Consider the following 17,860-nt stretch of genomic DNA (forward strand, 5'->3'; position numbering starts at 1 on the left):
GGCTGCAGCAACAAGTTGAACTACTGCCATCACACCCACCCCTCTTTTTACTCTGTTTCAGTCTCAGTGACTGTCTCCCACACTGCCTACACAGCGTGATCCACAACCCTTCCCTCACCCTGGGAGCGAGAGAGAGGGGGAGCTGTGAGAACTCAGCTATGCTCTCACCTTCCAACACTGCTCTAGTTTTTAATAGTCTCCCACCATGGGCCAGCTGCTGAAACATCAAGGACAGACGACACTACAAAGTCTGACACAGCTATTCGCACAGCCAAGCTGTGTCACGCTTTGCAAACATGCATTTCTCAGAGTCAAACATACATGAAAGAGGAAAAAAGAAGAAGAAATCCTATTAAAAGTAACCAAATGAGACGTGTGCATGCACTTTTGTGCCAAGTGTTCGACTTACGTGTTGCCTAAAGACTTCTCCTCCAGCTCGTGCGGCTTGAAGAACCATTTTCCAATCCTCACGAACCCCTTATCCGTCAAACATCTGCAGCGATGAGCAAGAGAGGACAAGAGAGTAAGAGAGCCGTCAGTTTTCTCTCATCATCAGCAAGCAAGTGATTGATTAACTGCAACATCTGAATAGCATTGTGCGCTTCAATCAAAGCATCAAGTAACAAATAATATTGTTGTAAAGCTGAAAGAGTTTTTGAGTTTGTAAAAGTGATGTTCAGAATGAACTTTAAGGCAGCTGCATGATAGCGTGCAATTTCAATCATTTTCAGCCGAATAGTTTCACAGTTACAATTATTTAAAAAAAGTTATAATTAGCCAAAAAATGACCTTGCAAAATTTGTATTAGCGTTCTAATCTTCCTGTATTGAGCCATTTTACTTTGGCTCTTTGCTTCTCAGAACTATCTACTATTTTACTTATTACTAGTAATGCTGATATGTAGTTTGCAAGTGCACAGGGGAAGGAAGAGTAATTTTCTGCTAATCTGTTTCCCCAACGTGCTTTGCACTTTTGCACATGGCTTGCCAAAACCACTTCTTTCATCTGAACAAAATATGATCACATCAAAGTTCAGTTCAGTCATCACGCTCCCTGTTTGGCTGTGCAACCAGCTCTTTTAGAAGTTTTTGACTCGTCTCTCTGTGCAGGTGCCAGTGAATCCCCCGCTGAAATCTCTGACCTGGGTTAAGGAATTACAGTGATTTCAAGTCCACCTCACTCACCCAGACTCAGCTATCCAAAACTTTCAGTCTCCAGCTGTACCATCTTTGGTGCATTCTGATTAATACATTTTCTCATCTGATCGTGCCTTTCCATTACATATAAGCTATTTCTGAGTTTTACAACAATATTCATAAGGAACAGATTACTATAATGACTGTAGGGTATGTATGTCTCTTTTCTCTTCCTAGATTTATTAATCAATCTGGATGAAACTTGCTACATAAACTGGCTGGGGTACCAGGACCATCAACATCTATACAGCTTTTGGGAATTATATTTATAACACTGACATCCTCACAAATTATGCATAATTTATGTAGTTACTGATCTCAAAATGAACTGTATCAACATTGCATCTGTGTGTATGTTGTTGTTTGTAAATGCATTTTGGCAAACTAATTCTTGACTGAATTGTGTTGTCACGTCACGTCATCGCCATCGCATACAACTGCATGCTAAAATGTAAAATGAGGCCTTGCCTTTTTTTCCTTTAAATGTGGGGAGTTGATATTTTTCTCTCATTTCCCTTAACTCTATCTTGACACCGCTGTGTTACCAGTATCTCAATTTACCTGCAACAGTGACTGCCAAAAGCTGTGCAGGAGAAAAACAGCAGGAAAAACCCCCAAACACACTTTTAGCTTTTTTTTAATCATCTGGCAAACAAATCACTTATGATTACACTGTACAGAGTGTCGCTATTGCATTTTATTTATGATCATATTTTCTGATTCTGCCCACTGCGTTGTCTTTATTGGAGCCAACCAATACATTCATCTTCCAGTAGATCAAGGGTATGAGGATTATTTATGGTAATAAATAACAATAAAATAGCATCCATCCATTTGAGAGTCGGGATATAAATTTAAATCTATAAATCTGGTGGTTGATGTCACACTTTGATTCTTTATTCAGCAAAACGTCTTTACTGTGATTGGCCGGTTTCCTTGTGACGCTCTGTCTCTCATCCCAACTTGACGAGCAGCACAACAGAGTTATTGTAGCATCTTAACTTTTTCATTAACTTTAGCAAAAGTTATATTTCTGTCTTTATGCTATTCAATCCTTTAAATTAAAAAAAAACTGCTTGTAAAAGAAAAAAACTGAATAGTTTTTGATGACAATAATCATAATTAAAATCAGAGCTATAATATCGGCAGCCTGAGACAGAGGTCAGCTTGATCTGCAGAATATAAAAGAGAAAGTGGAACTGATACCTTTAGTGTTGAAACAGTGAGCTATTTAAGGAGTTAGCTTCAAGGTAATAGGAAGGTTAATTCAGCATGCCCCCTATGATGATCACTGATGCTTCACCTAATAGAGAGCAAATATGTGCTGCTTCATTTAACAGATGGCTCTGACTCAGAAAGGAGAGCTTTGGGTACTTGAGCAAGTGATTCAGCACTCAGTTTATAATTCCATTAAGGTGAAGCTCATGCAGGAAAACTAACACGCTCTGTCACTTTGACTTAAAGTTGTTGTTTTTTATTTGTTTGTTTGGTGACTTTCACAATTCAATTCCCAAAACAGGAAGAAATACACCCCTATTTTGCATTTAGAAGTCACTGTGTAAATATTTAGGAAATGGGAATCTGAGGACATATTGCACTATTATTTTACCCCTATCGCTTTGTTGTTGCACCTTTGAGCTGGGTGCAAAGGTAATAAAAAAATCTAATCTACATGTGTGTAAAAGGCTGAGCTGGCATGAAGCGACGCTGCTGTGTCAGACGTGAAGCCCTTCTGTGTAAACTCTGGTGGCATTACACTAGCTCGCTGTGGTTCAGCGTAAACAAGCAAAGGCGCCATAAAGCGGGGTCTCCGTGGACACCAGCATGGTGAAATCTCTGTGTTAAACAGGACTGCTCATTATTTGCCTCAACAGGCTACACTTATGGGTGCCACAGTGGAGTTATCCAGCAGTACGCGTGTTGTTAGACACCATTTATTTACATTTGTTTACAGCTCTCGCGGTGGACTGGAGAAAGCGCTGATGGTTTTACCTTTCCAGCAGGTTGTGTATGGCCTTGAACAGAAGGGTTCTGCACTCGTAGGAAAGCCCACACTCCCACAGGCCCTCCTCACCAACTGAAAGAAAAGGAAACAAAGACATTTGTCAAGATTTTTTTTCTTTTTTTTTTTACTCTTTTGTTAATGAAAATTTGTAGTTGTATCAATCAACCAGCCATGGAGCGACATCCACCAATTTCCAGCATGCTTAGCCCTAACCAGTCACAGGCCTAGCTTGCAACTAGCACATCTTTTGCTCATTTGCCTCAGCTCTATCTTGGCACCGCTGTGTTACCCAAATCTCAACTCACCTACAATAGCAACTGCCAACAAGTGTGTAAAACTGCAGTAAACCACCCCCCCACCCCCAACGCACACTTTTAGCCTTCAAACTATTCACTCATGATTACCTTGTACATTATTATTTATTATTTATAGCCATTTTTTCGGATGCTTTGCTCTGCTGTGTCCTTATCAGAACCAGTCAATGCCCTAATCTTCAAATAGATCAACGATATAGAGGTAATATGTTCAATTACGAGCCACATGCTAACATGCTGTTAGTGGGGAAGCTGCTCGCTGTTGATAACAACAAACCCAATCAGACACTTAAAATCACCCTCATCTGACTGATCTGGACATTATAAAGAAGCTAATAAAGACAAAGTACAATAAAGCAAAGTGATTAAAGCTACCCAGAGCCTCGGTATGAGCATCAAAGCTGGTGAAGCTATAAACATAGTGAGAGATTATGTACACTTGACACTTGTTTTGTTATCTAAATCTGTTGCACCTCTATTTGCTCGATGTAAGGTAAAATCTCTCAAGCAAAGGCGCGTGAGCAGCAACCCATTTTCAGTTCATTTCTTTTTCCAGTAGCAGACTACTTAACTGTATATAAATGTATTCAGTTGTGTAAGTGAATAAGTTTTGCAGTTACAGGCGTATGCATGGAAAAAATCAGAATTTGGTTTGTATATGCTGTCAGTCATAGTCATTAGAAAGAAAAATCAGTATGAGGAGGTCACACAAAAGATCCGAAACTGGAATCAGCCAAGAAAATTGTGATGTGGCAGCCGTGAATCGGTGCATCTCTAATGAGAAAGTATTACATTACTGTTATCTCAGTAAGTAACGTCATTCACTGTGACAGTAGGACATCTGCACACGCCACCTTGACAATAATAAACAGCACATGGTCAACACGTTAATGAAATTTTGTTTATGGATAACTCTGTCAAAACATGCTGCATGTGCTGATGAGATAATTTACACATCATATTTAAAATCAAGATGATGCCCGTGTGTGTGTGTGTGTGTGTGTGTGTGTGTGTGTGTGTGTGTGTGTGTGTGTGTGTGTGTGTGTGTGTGTGTGTGTGTGTGAAGACAGAGAGTTTCCTCGGCTGTACAGCTGTCACATTGGCTGCAACGACGGCCCAGTCAAACCCCATGCAGTTGTCAGCCCCTGTTAGCCTGAGAGTGAGAGCATGCCTGTATCTATAAAGGCTGACACACAGGCTTCACCCTGCTCAGGTTTTTACATGAATAAAGAGTTTTAACTCAATTCACTTTTCCTTTAAAAACATGTCTGAAGACAAATTAAATCAAGTTTGTCTAAGCAGTTGGGTCTGCAGTATGCTGTGAACAATCCTTCTGCCTCCTGATTTCTTTACCCCCCCACTCCGGCTCCCACCCAAAACCTACCCTGGCACCAACCCCCACTGCCTTCCTCCCAAAAAAAAAAAAAAAAAAAAAAAAAGGAGACACACTCTCACACACACACTGACAAATGCACACACAGCGGCCAGTTAACAGTGTTTCTCTTTGTTCTTTGCCATATACCTGCAGGGCTGCTGGAAGAACTGGAGGATTGTGGGTGGGTGTTGTGTTTGCTTATAGGGTGGTGGCAAACAAACCAAGCATCACAGAAATACACAAGGAAAAAAAAAAAAGGAATGAGAGACAGAAGCAGAGGCAGATCGCCGGGGGGATGGGTGGCACAAACCCCAGAAGAGGTTTCCTCTTTCTCTCCTCTGTCTCCTTTTTATCTCCTCCCTGATTTTCTCTTTCTTTCCTTTTTCGCCGTGTCTGTCTTTCTCCATTTCTGTTGCTTTGTTGATATTTCCCTCCTATTTTTTTCTTCTTCTTCTTCTCCATACCAGAGTGAATGAAATTTCCTTACTCGCCAGAATTACCCTGTAACCATGGAAACGCTGGCGGTGAGAGCATGGCGCCCTGGCATTCAATTTCAACACTGGTCCCTCCCACCCCTCACCCCTCCTCCTCCTCCTTCTCCTCCTTTTCTCTGTTCTATTGCTTCCAACACCCCTCCACCGTGCCCCCGCGTCCCCCCCACCCTTTCCGCCCTCCCACCCACCCACCCCTCATTTACTCCTGCTTCAGGGCTCAGACAGGAAGCTCGCTCATGCCAGCTCTTCTACAGAGGAGAGAGAGAGAGCGAACACCATGAGCAGAATGCCAAGTCTCCACAAAATCCAGCTCATTAGCTCTCACTGTCTCTATATCTCCCCTTCTCTCTCCCGCTATTAAAAATCCCACAATTTTTTTACCTTCCCAAACTCTGGCAGTCCTGTACAACCCATCTTCATTTACTCTCCTCATGACCAGCTCCATAACACGCTCCTGACCCCTATTACTCCAGAACTATGTCACAGACTCCTCAGCCTCACATTTTCCAGCACTTCCACCCAAAAGTCAACAAACTGAGCCACCATCTAAAAGGAAACATTGCCACATTCGCTCCCCTAATGCATGTAATTTTGTAGCTAATAAAAGAGAAGAACGTGTGTAGCAAATCCCAACGGTAGCACCAGAGTACGCTTTAGATGCCAGAAAACACGCGATTCACACTGGACGCTCACGTTTATAGTGTAGTTGTCAAAGAGCCAGCTCACTGCGCCACATCAACACGAGGTGTGACAAATCACTGTTGCAGGGAAACAAGGTCAGGCATCCACACAAGCACGTGCACGCGCTATTAGTGTAAATATAGAAAAAATGGAGTGTGAAATAAACTAGCAGTGATATCAAAAAGGGGATGAAGAAAATACCATGAAACTGTCATTTCACCAACAGTCGGCTGATGACCATCACTACATTTCCACTTTTAACTGCCTGTTTTATTGGAGGAGCAACACGGAAGGCCTGATGAAGAAGCACACTGTCAACGCTAAATGCACAGCTAAGTGCAATACAGCTTTACAGCATCATGATCAATCATTCATACCATCCCGAGCTACAGGGAACTGCATCACGCCTGAAAGATTTTAAAGGAGCTGGGTGCAATCGACCTCGGTCTCCATTAGATTAAACTGACTCATCAGTTTTTGTTTTACTAGGTCTGACTAATTAGCACTCAGTTTTTAAAGAAGCAGATGCAATTAAAAGCTGTTTTCACATTGATTTACATCTTACACTCACTTCAAATTTATGTCGAAGTTGAAAGACAGTAAAGAAAAATGAGGGGAAACAACTGCAAAAAAAGAGTGTGTGTGCAATCTACCTAAGTAAACAGCAATAATTGAAATGATATGTTTAATGACTTCAGGATCTCTTCCTTTTTCATTACGATGCAACCTTACAATAATAGAGAGAAAACCCCAACAATCAGATGACCCTCTATGAGCAAGCACTTGGTGACAGTGGAAGGAAAAACTCATTTTAACAGGAAGAAACCTCAGGGAGGGGCAACCATCAGCCGAGGGGGAAAGGAGGGAGACGAGACTAAGGCTGTGTGAGAGGAACAACGAGAAAGTATTTTTGCCAGAATCAAGGCTGACTTTTTTAAACCCTTAAATTCCAATGATGACGAACTGTAAGCTCCAATATAACGACATTCCCTAAACACTTCACCCGCAGATATCATACGACGTGAACAGCATAGCCAAAGTACAAGAACTGCCCATTTTAAGAAATGTAAACTCAACGCCACTGTTCATTTGGTCCCTAGCAACAGACGTGCCAAGTGTGAAGTAGAAAAGTGAAGAGCACATAAACAAACAGCGATTCCTTCTTTTGTTAGTGCGATAAGAGATGAAAAATGGGAGTAAATTCTAACATCTGAGAAACTGGAGGAAAAAGTCAAAAATAAAAATCATGTGGAAAAATTACGCAATTAGCAAAGCAGCTGCTGTTAATCATGGCAATCAGTTGCTCAACTAATATCTTTATGAGCGCGTGCGTGGGTGCAAGTCTTTGTGTACATGCGTGTAACGTGAGGTAACATCCTCACAAATGCATGTTTATTTCACGCGGCCTTGCCACCCTCAATCCTCGTGCCACAATGCTCTTAACTGCTGCGCCACGTCAAACACAAACAAGCAGTGATGGAACTGGGTCGCCACTACCACTCTGAAAACTTCTCCCTCTCTTTTTCTCCATTCCACCCTCCGCATCTAACCCCAGCTTTCCACCTCCATCTGTCCATCAGTCCCTCTTTTTTTCGCTTTGTGTGCTCTCTCTCTCTCTCGCCTTCTCTTTCAGCTCCTCAGACTGTGTTGCCCTGGCACCACTAGAGGGACTGACCGCTCACTATAACTCTGAGCTAATAAACACAAAGACGGTATTGATCCGAAGTCTAGCGGTGACATCACGCTGCCTTTCATACGGTGACCTTTTTCCACGCTTGAAAAAGTAACACGTTACTGTAATCACATTACATTTTGTCTGCAATCTTTCAAATACTGTGGGTAAAGCACATTATGGTTAATACTGAGCTCTTTAATGATCCCTCATGCTTTGTGAAAAAACCATGTGAGCAACTCCGTGGCAAAGCTGGGGCTAAAAATGGCAGAGCAATCTACAACTTTCTAAGGTTTGGAAATATGCTGTATAATTCAAATGTATTGTGCAAAGGGACCGAGAACGTGAAGGTTAAAGTGAAGAATGCTGGATACGCCCTTATTAGTATAGGGATTTGTGCTGATATGTAGACATAATTATTAGCACAAATGTAACAATGCGTCTCGTGACGATGCAAAAGTAATGTAACGAGAAGTGTGGCAGATGACTTCCTCCAGCTGAATTACTTCATGAAAAGAAACAAAAGGTGAGGTCTAATACATGACTTTCTTAAGCATTGTTGTGTCTCCCCCTCCTGCTCTCTGTCTTGTTTTGGATCAATAGCACCAGCAGTTCTGCTGTCCACCGGTGTCTGTGCCGTGCGCACACTATGAGCTCTCACTGGGCAGCGCGTGTGTGTGTGTGTTTATGTGTGCAATTTCACACAAACCCCGCTGCCACTTTACTAATTAGCTGGCCCGCTGCATGTCTGAGCAGAGGTTGGTCTCTGTTTACTCTGTGTGTATGTGTGCAAGCATCTATGTGTGTGAGTCTGCAATGCTTGGGTATGCATGGCAACACAGTGTGTGTTTTCATTAATATGAAAGAAAAGAAACATTACAAGGCTGCACAGATGGGGAGAAAGTGAAACAGAAGAAGACGTGGCAAAGAGAGAAAAAGGGAGGAGGACGATAACGACACATCTCAGGAGAGGATAACAAATCTGCAAATGCGGGTTGGGGATGGAGGCAGTTTTCATAATTATCCCCCAAAAAATCTTTTATAACTGTTCCCATATTTACTGAGTTTTTTTTTTATCTCAGAGTAAAAACTTATAACTGTTTTACTACTCTTTTTGTAACTATTTAAACATTTTTATTAAAAGAAATAATTTGAACTTTAACTGAACTTCACCCATTCAGTGGACACTTCATTAGGTACAACTTTATTAGGTTTAACTGCTTATTAAGGCAAATACTTAATCAGCCAGTTACACGGCAGCAACACGGCACTTTTAGGCATGTAGACACGATGTCCTAATGACCTGCTGAAGGTCAAGGTGAGCATCAGAATGGGGAAGAAAGATTATTCAAGTGACTTTTAATTAGGTAATATTTGTTGGAGCCTGTCAGGCTGGTGTGGATATTTCAGAACTGCTCATTTTCCCACACAACCATCTCTTGAGTTTACAGAGAATGGACCAAAGTAGAGGAAATATCCAGTGGGTGGCAGCTTTTGGACAAAAACGCCGCGTTGATGGCTTGATGCCAGAGGTCACAGGATAATGACCAGACTGCATCGAGCTGATAGGAAGGTAACAGTAACTCCAATAACCACTTGCTACAAGGGATGTAGAAAAGCATACAATGTGTTGAATGTCAAAGCAGATGTTAGGAAACTGAAGCTACAATTCACACAGGCTCTTCGAAATTAGACAATAGAAGATTGTAAAAATATTGCTGAATCTCACGAGCCTTGAGTTTTGCTGTGACATTCAGATAGCAGGGTCAGAGTTTGGTATAAACAACATGAAAGCATGGATCCTTTTACGACCACAGCGTACCCTTCCAGCAGGATAAGGTTACCAAAAGACTAAGAATACTCAGAGTTGCATATAGCTGTAATTGAACACAGACAACATCTACAGCGTGTATGTAAATGTGCTGATGTCATGAAATGCTCACAGTACAGTTTACGACAATGCCTGGCAGTCACACACAAGAATAAGCGCTAACGCTTGATGAGGTCTAAAGATGTCACCCAGGAAAATTAAAAGGCTGTGAAAGCGGCCCATTTCAACATGCCTGCAGTGATCTTTTAGATCAGCACAAACACAAAGTTCAATTCTTTTTTATTCATGTATTGATCGGCACATTTAGCCCATGACGCTATCCCACTTCAATTTATTTTTCTCCCCTCTCCACATAAAGGGGAATATTCCAGCTAATAATGTGTGAGTTTGTGATATGACGCAGCAAACTTCTATCTTTTATATTTCTTATTTAATACTCACACAGACATCATAACAATAAAAAACAACAGTGTGCAGGGAGAAGCCAGATGCCCACAGGGGATTACTAACCGCTTTCCAGTACAGTAACAGTAGTTTGCTGTCTGTTTGCTGGCTGGCGAAATGGCACTGCTGCAGCATGAGCCAGAGTTTATGCAGCTTATACCCTAAGTATAGTCATAAACAAAGAAAGAGAACTGTCCATCACTGTTCTCCTCTTTTTCCTCTTGCGCCTTATTGAGTAAGCAGATCTGTGAAAACGCAAATCACTCCCTGTCTCCCCCCTCAGCCGCTTGCCCGGAGCCAGCCCAGCCATTCCTATCATTCGCGAGCCCCATTCATTCATAAGGTCTCCTGGTAGATGAAAGGAGACGCAGCACTGGTCCACACTGCCAGAACGTGTGTTTTTTCTTAAGCTGGAGATGAAAACACAGTTCTTAATTTGTCAGTTAGGAGGTCACATCTGAGGCATCCAAACCTGCTACAGCTCACAGGTGAGGCGAAGCGAGAACCTGTTGCAGTATTGGAAACTTCTCTTGTTTGACTTTAGACATACTGGAATTTTTCTTGGGAGCAATTAGCATTGCTAATTCTTGGATAATTAAAATATTAAAGGGCCTTTTTTTTCCTCCACAGCTTGTCTGTTTTACATGGTCATTTTTCCCCCCTGCATGAGTTTGACATGGTGTGGCTGTCTTATGTAACAGCAGCTAGTTCTCTTCTCCGGCCTACTCTTTCTGGTTGTAGGTGTGCAAATGTGTTAAAATTAGCTGTACAATTTAGGTAGAAAGGAATCCTGCGTGCATTGCCTGGATAACTGGCTGAAAAGCAGTGCTATTTTTTTCACTGTCTTCAGTGACTACATGATGTGAATGACACACGAGAATAAGATGAGAGGAAATCAGTTAAACAAGCAGCAGCTGACATTAGTGGCACAAAGGCTCGGCGTCGTACGGTGCTTTCTTTTTATCCTTGTAATACTCACATTGGTGCTTTACTGTGAGATTTACACATTTTAAAAGTTATTATGTAATATGCTTGTAGGATCACAAGCTTCAAATCCAGCAGAGGTTGTTTAGATGTGAGGTAACAAACACAACAAGGATTTCTGAAATTAAAAGAAACTTGGTTTCTGTGCTTGCTGCTTGTTTGCAGTTGCTTTAGAGATCAACACCAGGTTTCTACATTCATTCATACAGCTCACTATGTAACATTAAATTTTGTATCAACACACGCACAAAAAAGGAACATATTTCCTTTTCACCTGATTTCAGCTTCATACTGTGCCCTCAATCCCTCACACACTCTCATGATCCAGTGACACCGTTCTCCTAAACCCGTTACCGACACCTGTCACTTCAACGCAACGGACCAGATCTCTAAAACACCCCGCTAACAATGCAGGATTCAGAAGGCGGTAAACAGGAAACACTGTGGGCTTTTGAATTTTACAGCTTGCAAATTGTTTACAACCTTTAAACTGCTGGCACAATGACTTCTGTTTCCCTTAATCCACCCTGGACAGTTTAGATTTACAACTTCTGGTTAAAGATTTAATTGTCAGCTGTGCGCTTATCATCATATTTCACTGAATACTGATTGTTTCCCATGAACCTTCAGGTGAAAATAAATTTTAACATAGTATACGACCTGAGGAGAAACACCTTTAGGAAACAGACAAAAAGAAAAGGAATGTACACATGGAAGGCACTCAGACCCAGGAGGTTCAGAGAGAGAGCGAGGGGGCAGCAGTGACAGCTAGGAGGAGGAGGAGGCTCTGAGAGAGTGAGGGGATGAGGAGATGGGGGAGAGAGAGATCTGGAATCAATTAGGTGACTGAGCTGAAGTTGCTTGCATAGCTGTGGTGGGGAGTCAGGCGGAGGGGAAAGAGAAGGGACCAGGGTGTGAGTGTTGTGCCATGAGTGAATGTGTCTATATAAACACAAGCTCAGTGCAGTATGCGCCCGCTCGTTTTGATTGGACGGCATATCTAACTATGCGTGTGAGCCTTTTTACCTGCTAGCCCTGACATCATCTCTTTAACCAGTAAAGTCAAGCCGCAGTAAAGCCCCTCGTCCGCTGAGCGCTCCGGAGCTAAGGTCAGAGTGGGTCACAAGAACGGATGGCTGGCACAGACCCAGGCCATGTCAACACAGCAGCTCTCACTATTCCCTTACGCAACTTCCCCTCGTTACTTCTGCGTGCACCAGATTCACACAGTGTATTCCTGCGCTGGCTCTGACACTGGGGGAATTTGACTCGACAAAGGAGGGAAAAAAACAGCAACACTGTGAACTTTGTAGTCCGTGTTGTTAAAGAAAAAAGAAAGAAAAGCCATGGTTTGTGAATGGTTAAACATATGCAGAGGATAAAGTGAAGTCACAACCTCAAGTAACGCCAATTGAGGTTTATTCACGTGATTTCAAAAGCACGTTGTGCAGCGTCACTGATGGCCGGATGTGAACCCTCTGAACGAGAAAAAAAAAGAAAATCTTTCTTAAGATTATTTTGCAAACCTTGGATCAAGGATAAAATGTCTTTTTTTATTTTTTAGGAATTTGGAGGAAAGGATTGCAAACTGTGACTCAGACATAATCACTTATATAATCATTACAAAATATGTATAAAAAAGTATGCCTTTTCTACTACACTAAACTAAAATAAAGCAAATCCTCACAATCACATATACTATAAACTTTTTCTGTCAATAAAAGCAAAATAAATTTAAAAAACACACTAGCGCTGTTTAAATTGGTCAAAAAGAGCCTAAGCTAGGTTGTTTGAACTTGGAGTATGATATGTATTACAGTATTAATATTTTCAAAATGTTACACAGCTACAGTTCAGCGTCTGGGGTGTTGGGATATGAAGTGCTTGTGTACATTAGGTCAGGAATAGATGGTGAAATGTTACAACTGCGGACTGAAGAGGGCTCGGAGAGCCTGGAGCACCTCCGCTGGCAAGCAAAAGGCATATTAATGAGAAGAAGAAAAGTTCAGAGAGCAGAAAGTAAGAAATGAAAGCACAAAATGTGAGGGTTACTGTGTGTATGTTTGTTTGTTTGAAGGTTCAAAGTAGACAGTCAAGAAAGTCTGAGTGAAAATTCTCTGAGAAGTCAGCCTCAGTGTGAGCGGCACATTTTATATACTCAACAGGGGGCATGTCGGAAATGGGAAAGAAAAATAATATTAACAGAAACACAAAGAACATCTTTAAATTCACAAACTGCAACCGTACGCTAAAACTGAAAGACGCCAGCTGCTGCAGCTCAGATTTTCTCATCAGCTCAACAAAACAGACTCCAACACATCACTCATTCAAAGTTAACCGGCGATCGGTTTCTTATGCATGTTTCTACATTTGTCGGCTTCTTGACTTTTTTTTTTTCATTTATTTTTAATTCAGTAAACAAATGTGGCGCATACTGTAAGCTTCTTGATTTATTTATCATCTCACCAGTCAGCCTGGCGCTAATTTGAAGCGATGCTGTGCATGATTCTGCAGCTTTTAATCGGGAAGAGCTTGTCGACACCATAATTTATAATTTACGGGATATTTACCGTATTAATGTAGAGTCAATGGTGCAATCAGAGTGACTGAAGAGGACTAAGCCCAGGCTATTATGTCAACAAAAAGAACAATATAAGATTTATCACTTTATCTCTAATATAACCTGCTAGAAAAAAAATTGGGGTGTAGATGTGCGTTTATAGGTTTAGTGCGTTTGTTGGTATAGAGGACAGAATCAGGGGAAAAGACTGAAACACAGGCAGGAAATAGGAGATACGGAGCTGAAAAAAAAAAAGTAAAATACACTTGTGTTGGTGTGTGCATACACACGCTGGCCTCTTGCCAACCCTGACAATCAAAAAAAAGAAAAAAGAGCCAAGTCTGCAGAGAAAAGCCAACAGATTTATCCCACACCCTTATGTAATTTGACAGTCACTTAGTTCTCTCAAACCAGTACAACACACACACACAAATCAACGGTACACACTAATCTTTTGATGTCTAGGATGCAGACGATGGATGGATGGATGGATGCTAAGCACTAAGTGTCAAGTGTTGTCCCATAAGTCAGTGGGAAATATATAAATGAATGAACGGGATGTGGCGTCTCAACTATTTGTCACGCGCTGCAGTGAAAACACATTTTGTCTCTGTGGACACACATAATGACAATTAGCCTGTTAGGTTTTAGCACAGAATTAAAAGCAAAAAAATAATAATGGAATTGAAAATGAATCAAATCTGCGCGCGTCAGTGTCTCTGCTGAACCGCATTAAACGGCTATTAATCAAGACAGATAAACGCCTCAAACGTCTGGATTATTCCTGTATTGACTCACAGATCTTTCATCTGCATTTCTCTAAACCTGAATGTTTACCATCAAAACTGGCCTGTTTGAGTTAGCACTTTTACACGATGTCTCTTGCATTCCTTTAGATATCCTACTGCATAAAGAGCAACGCACGGTAACTCAAGAAACTGTGTATTCAAATGAGAGGTGTTTGTACACGTAGCTCACTGTGAAGTCTTTACTCAGGGATAATTATTAGCCAAGCATATTATTACACTAATGTGTATTCCCTTCACAATTTCAAGTTTATGGACTTCAGACTGCTGCATGAATAAACTGTCAATCATCTCATCCATGCTTGCCGTCTAATGCATCCTCTAAGAATTAATCCTATTTGGCTGAATACACAGGAAGCAATAGCAACTCTTTCTATCAGCAGGCAGAGCTGAATGCGGTGTTGATGCCTCATATTTACAGTTTGCTCTTCATATAAGCAGATGCTGATGAGCTATTGCACTGTTGGTCTGTGTGACTGTAGCGTTTACACCTAGATTTATGCCTGCTAGCGTTAAATAAAAGCATATAAATGCATAAAAGATACACAGTTCCACAAAAAAAGATTAAATTAAATACCGACATGAGAAGTGGACAGGGCAGAGTGTTAAAGGGGCTGCTTATAATGTTCAGCCTTCAAAGAATTATGACCTTCCTTTGCGGTTGCTCTCAGCTTTACAAAGCTGAAGCTGCACAAAGCTGCAGAAGCTTTCTGTTCATTGCTTGGCGTGAAGTGGGCATGGATGTTGGACTGACAGGTCCTGAAGGTTACAAAGACAGTCGAATATATCCCCCTGCAACATCGTGTCAGAGAGCGAGTAGTATTCTGGCAGGTTCAGTGTCCAGAAAACCAATAAATAAATACCTAAAAAAACAACAAGTTAAAGGTTTGATAATAAATACATATTCAGCTCCTCAACAGAAAGCCTGCAGCAGTAATTGAAAAGCACACAACCAGATTACTAAAAAGCAGAGAGGCAAAAGTTTTGAAAGGCCTTTGAAAGTGGTTTCATTTTTTGCCTGTGCAAGACTCCACCCTCCACCACCCACCTCGCCCAGCTGCCACTGTTGTTGAGCTCCCATAATTTATTTATTTAGGTTATTAATTGTGGTGTCAATGGGAAAAGTTGTGGCAGCTCAAATACAGACAAACAAAGGTAGACTTCGAGTCTCCACACCTCTACTACCACATTTCCTTGCTTAATTAAGTTTCTTCTTCTTCTTCTGCTAACCAACTAATCTTTGATAGCTGCCCCTGACGGCGAAGCATGCCTGCGCCTGTCCGTGCTTGTTTTAATCCACGCAATTAGGAGAAGGTGAGCTCGCTTTGGGCTCACAGGTTATGGTGTAAAAACCACACACAGCCTGTTCACACCATATCGGGGAAAAAGATATTGGCAAACAATCAAAAACAATTTGTCTGATGTCCACGGTTTCGCAGGAAGTGTTTGTGAAGTGGGACGCTGGAGAGTGACTGCAGCTGAAGGGGTATTTGTTTGTTGTCAGTAATGCCTTCTCAAGTGCATGAGGTCTGATATTTTGAGAGTTGCTCAGGTAGAGGGGAAGCACTGCCTTTTGATCCCCATTCATCCAGGGTGTATCTGCAGACTGTCAAAGTAATGTGTCAAGCGTCGAGCAGCTAGTTGTGCTGGGATTTGTATGAGTCAAGCATCGGTGCTACAGTAAAGAAAACAGTTTATCTTTTTGTTTTTTTGAGACGGCTGAGGATTAAACAGAAGTAGACTTTGAGTAATGTAGGCATAGTATCATGCAAGCAAGTGTTCATTTATAATGACTTAGTCTGGTGCACGGAAAATAAAGTGTGACAAGCATTTTAACTGATGCCTATTAAAATGAAACGCCGGCAGATTAAAATATAAGAGCATTTAATCTTTAGCACTCGCCAGAGTGGAGAAGGTAGCGATGTAAGAGGGACCATTTCTGTGTGTTGACCCTCAAGTTAAGCCACAGACACTTGAGCACCTCATTAGAAGTGAATGGGCTTCGAGGTGGGAGGCAGGGCAGCCATGGAGAGGCTCAGCGGGCCTCCACAGAGTTTCCTAACTGCCACTAGAGGGGAGGCGAGAGAGAAAGAGTTGGAGAGAGACAGAGACCGAAGCGCTGTCTCTTTCTCTCGAGGATGTTGGAGAAATGGACTGCTCCTCCTCCCTTTCCAGGGAGCATTCATTGCAGTATTTGTGCTGGTCCCTGTCTGGTCCACAGAGTTTAGGAACTTATGAGGAAATATTTCAGTGAAGTATTTTAAAGTACTCTCAGAGATCAATAGTTAGATGGTAAAAAAACAGCCCATCAGCAAATATGCCTGGTCTCTGAGATCATCACACCACTATTCATCAAACTGAATTAAACATCTCAGTGGAGCCACACGAGGGCTGCAGGGACAGAGATGCTCAAATGGGAGCCATCAGTTTACTCTAATGAGTGTCGGATACACAGGAATCAAGTCTTTATTCAGTTTTAACCATTTTCTTGCCTTCATTGCCAGGCACTGAGACGCCACCACTTATCAGCTATCTTAAGAACAGCAGCTTAATTTAGAGTTTGTTAAATATATATTGCAAGAAAAAATGACAGCATTTAATCAATAGCTTTCAAAGTGGATGTGGTTCATCATGGACATCGTCGCACTAAAATTACTGCAACCGTCAACTTTGCCTGAAACGGTTGTTCCAAAGACACCCATCTTTGAAATTACCGACCAAGTCCACGACCATTCGCCGTCAGCTCCCGCTGTCTTTACACAGATTTCGGTGATTCAAGATGATAATAAAAAGGCAATAAAATGAAGTCAGTCTGCTATCAGTTAGTAACTGCAACTACATGCAATTTGTTTCTCACAATATGACAATAAACTATCATAAATTGGCGGAAATCACAAATGTTGTTGTCTAAATACACCAAAATTCACATTAACTACTTAAGAGTCCACCCAGAAACTCATAAATCTGAAACAGAAATTCCTTCATAGCGATGTAGTTGCTGCAGGACAGCAATTTAACTACAATCAGTTGGCAACCAGTTCAGTTGAGTCCTCATCTACAAAGAGGCGCATCACAGATTGTACTCATCGGCACAGACTGGCTCACAGTGACTGCAACATGTTGGCAGTCGACCTTTAGATTTTAAATGAGATCAGAAATTATTTGCAAACCTTCACAAATCTGTCTGAAAGTGATTGCAATTTTATCCAAAACAGTTTAGACATCTTTGTAGAACGTACAACATAAACTATGTAAGCGGCCGATACCGTTGCCAGCATTCATGCTTATGTGTTTCACCTGGTGGTCGTGTCATGCAGTGCGAGGATTCCTCCCATGATCCTCTGCTCCTTGTTTTTGTCTTTTTTCTTTCACTTTTTTGTAAATTCACTCACATCAGTTCTTTCAATCTCTGTCCAGGAAATAATGACATCTGCGAGTCCTTATATTGAGGCTAGGATTATGGTTCCTTATACAGAGGCTGACAATTATTGTGCACTT

The 17,860-nt window shown here is 41.5% G+C and overlaps 1 protein-coding gene across 3 annotated transcripts in view; it reads right to left on the minus strand.

Moving 5' to 3' along the window:
* The window catches only part of LOC146705896 (mediator of RNA polymerase II transcription subunit 13-like), a 91,491-nt gene that overhangs the window by 29,936 nt on the left and 43,695 nt on the right, over positions 1-17,860 (minus strand). For all 3 annotated transcript variants that reach the window (XM_085463771.1, XM_085463772.1, XM_085463770.1), the window contains 2 exons: positions 3,189-3,273; positions 410-493 (listed from right to left, as the gene is read on the minus strand). In XM_085463771.1, coding sequence (XP_085319897.1) covers positions 410-493; positions 3,189-3,273 — 169 coding nt within the window. The remainder of the gene's footprint in view (positions 1-409; positions 494-3,188; positions 3,274-17,860) is intronic.

This window comes from Copadichromis virginalis, linkage group LG7 (assembly GCF_057382275.1).
Source record: "Copadichromis virginalis isolate Kocher_CV1m ecotype Utaka linkage group LG7, C_Virginalis_male_GT1.1, whole genome shotgun sequence".
Taxonomy (NCBI): Eukaryota; Metazoa; Chordata; class Actinopteri; order Cichliformes; family Cichlidae; genus Copadichromis; species Copadichromis virginalis.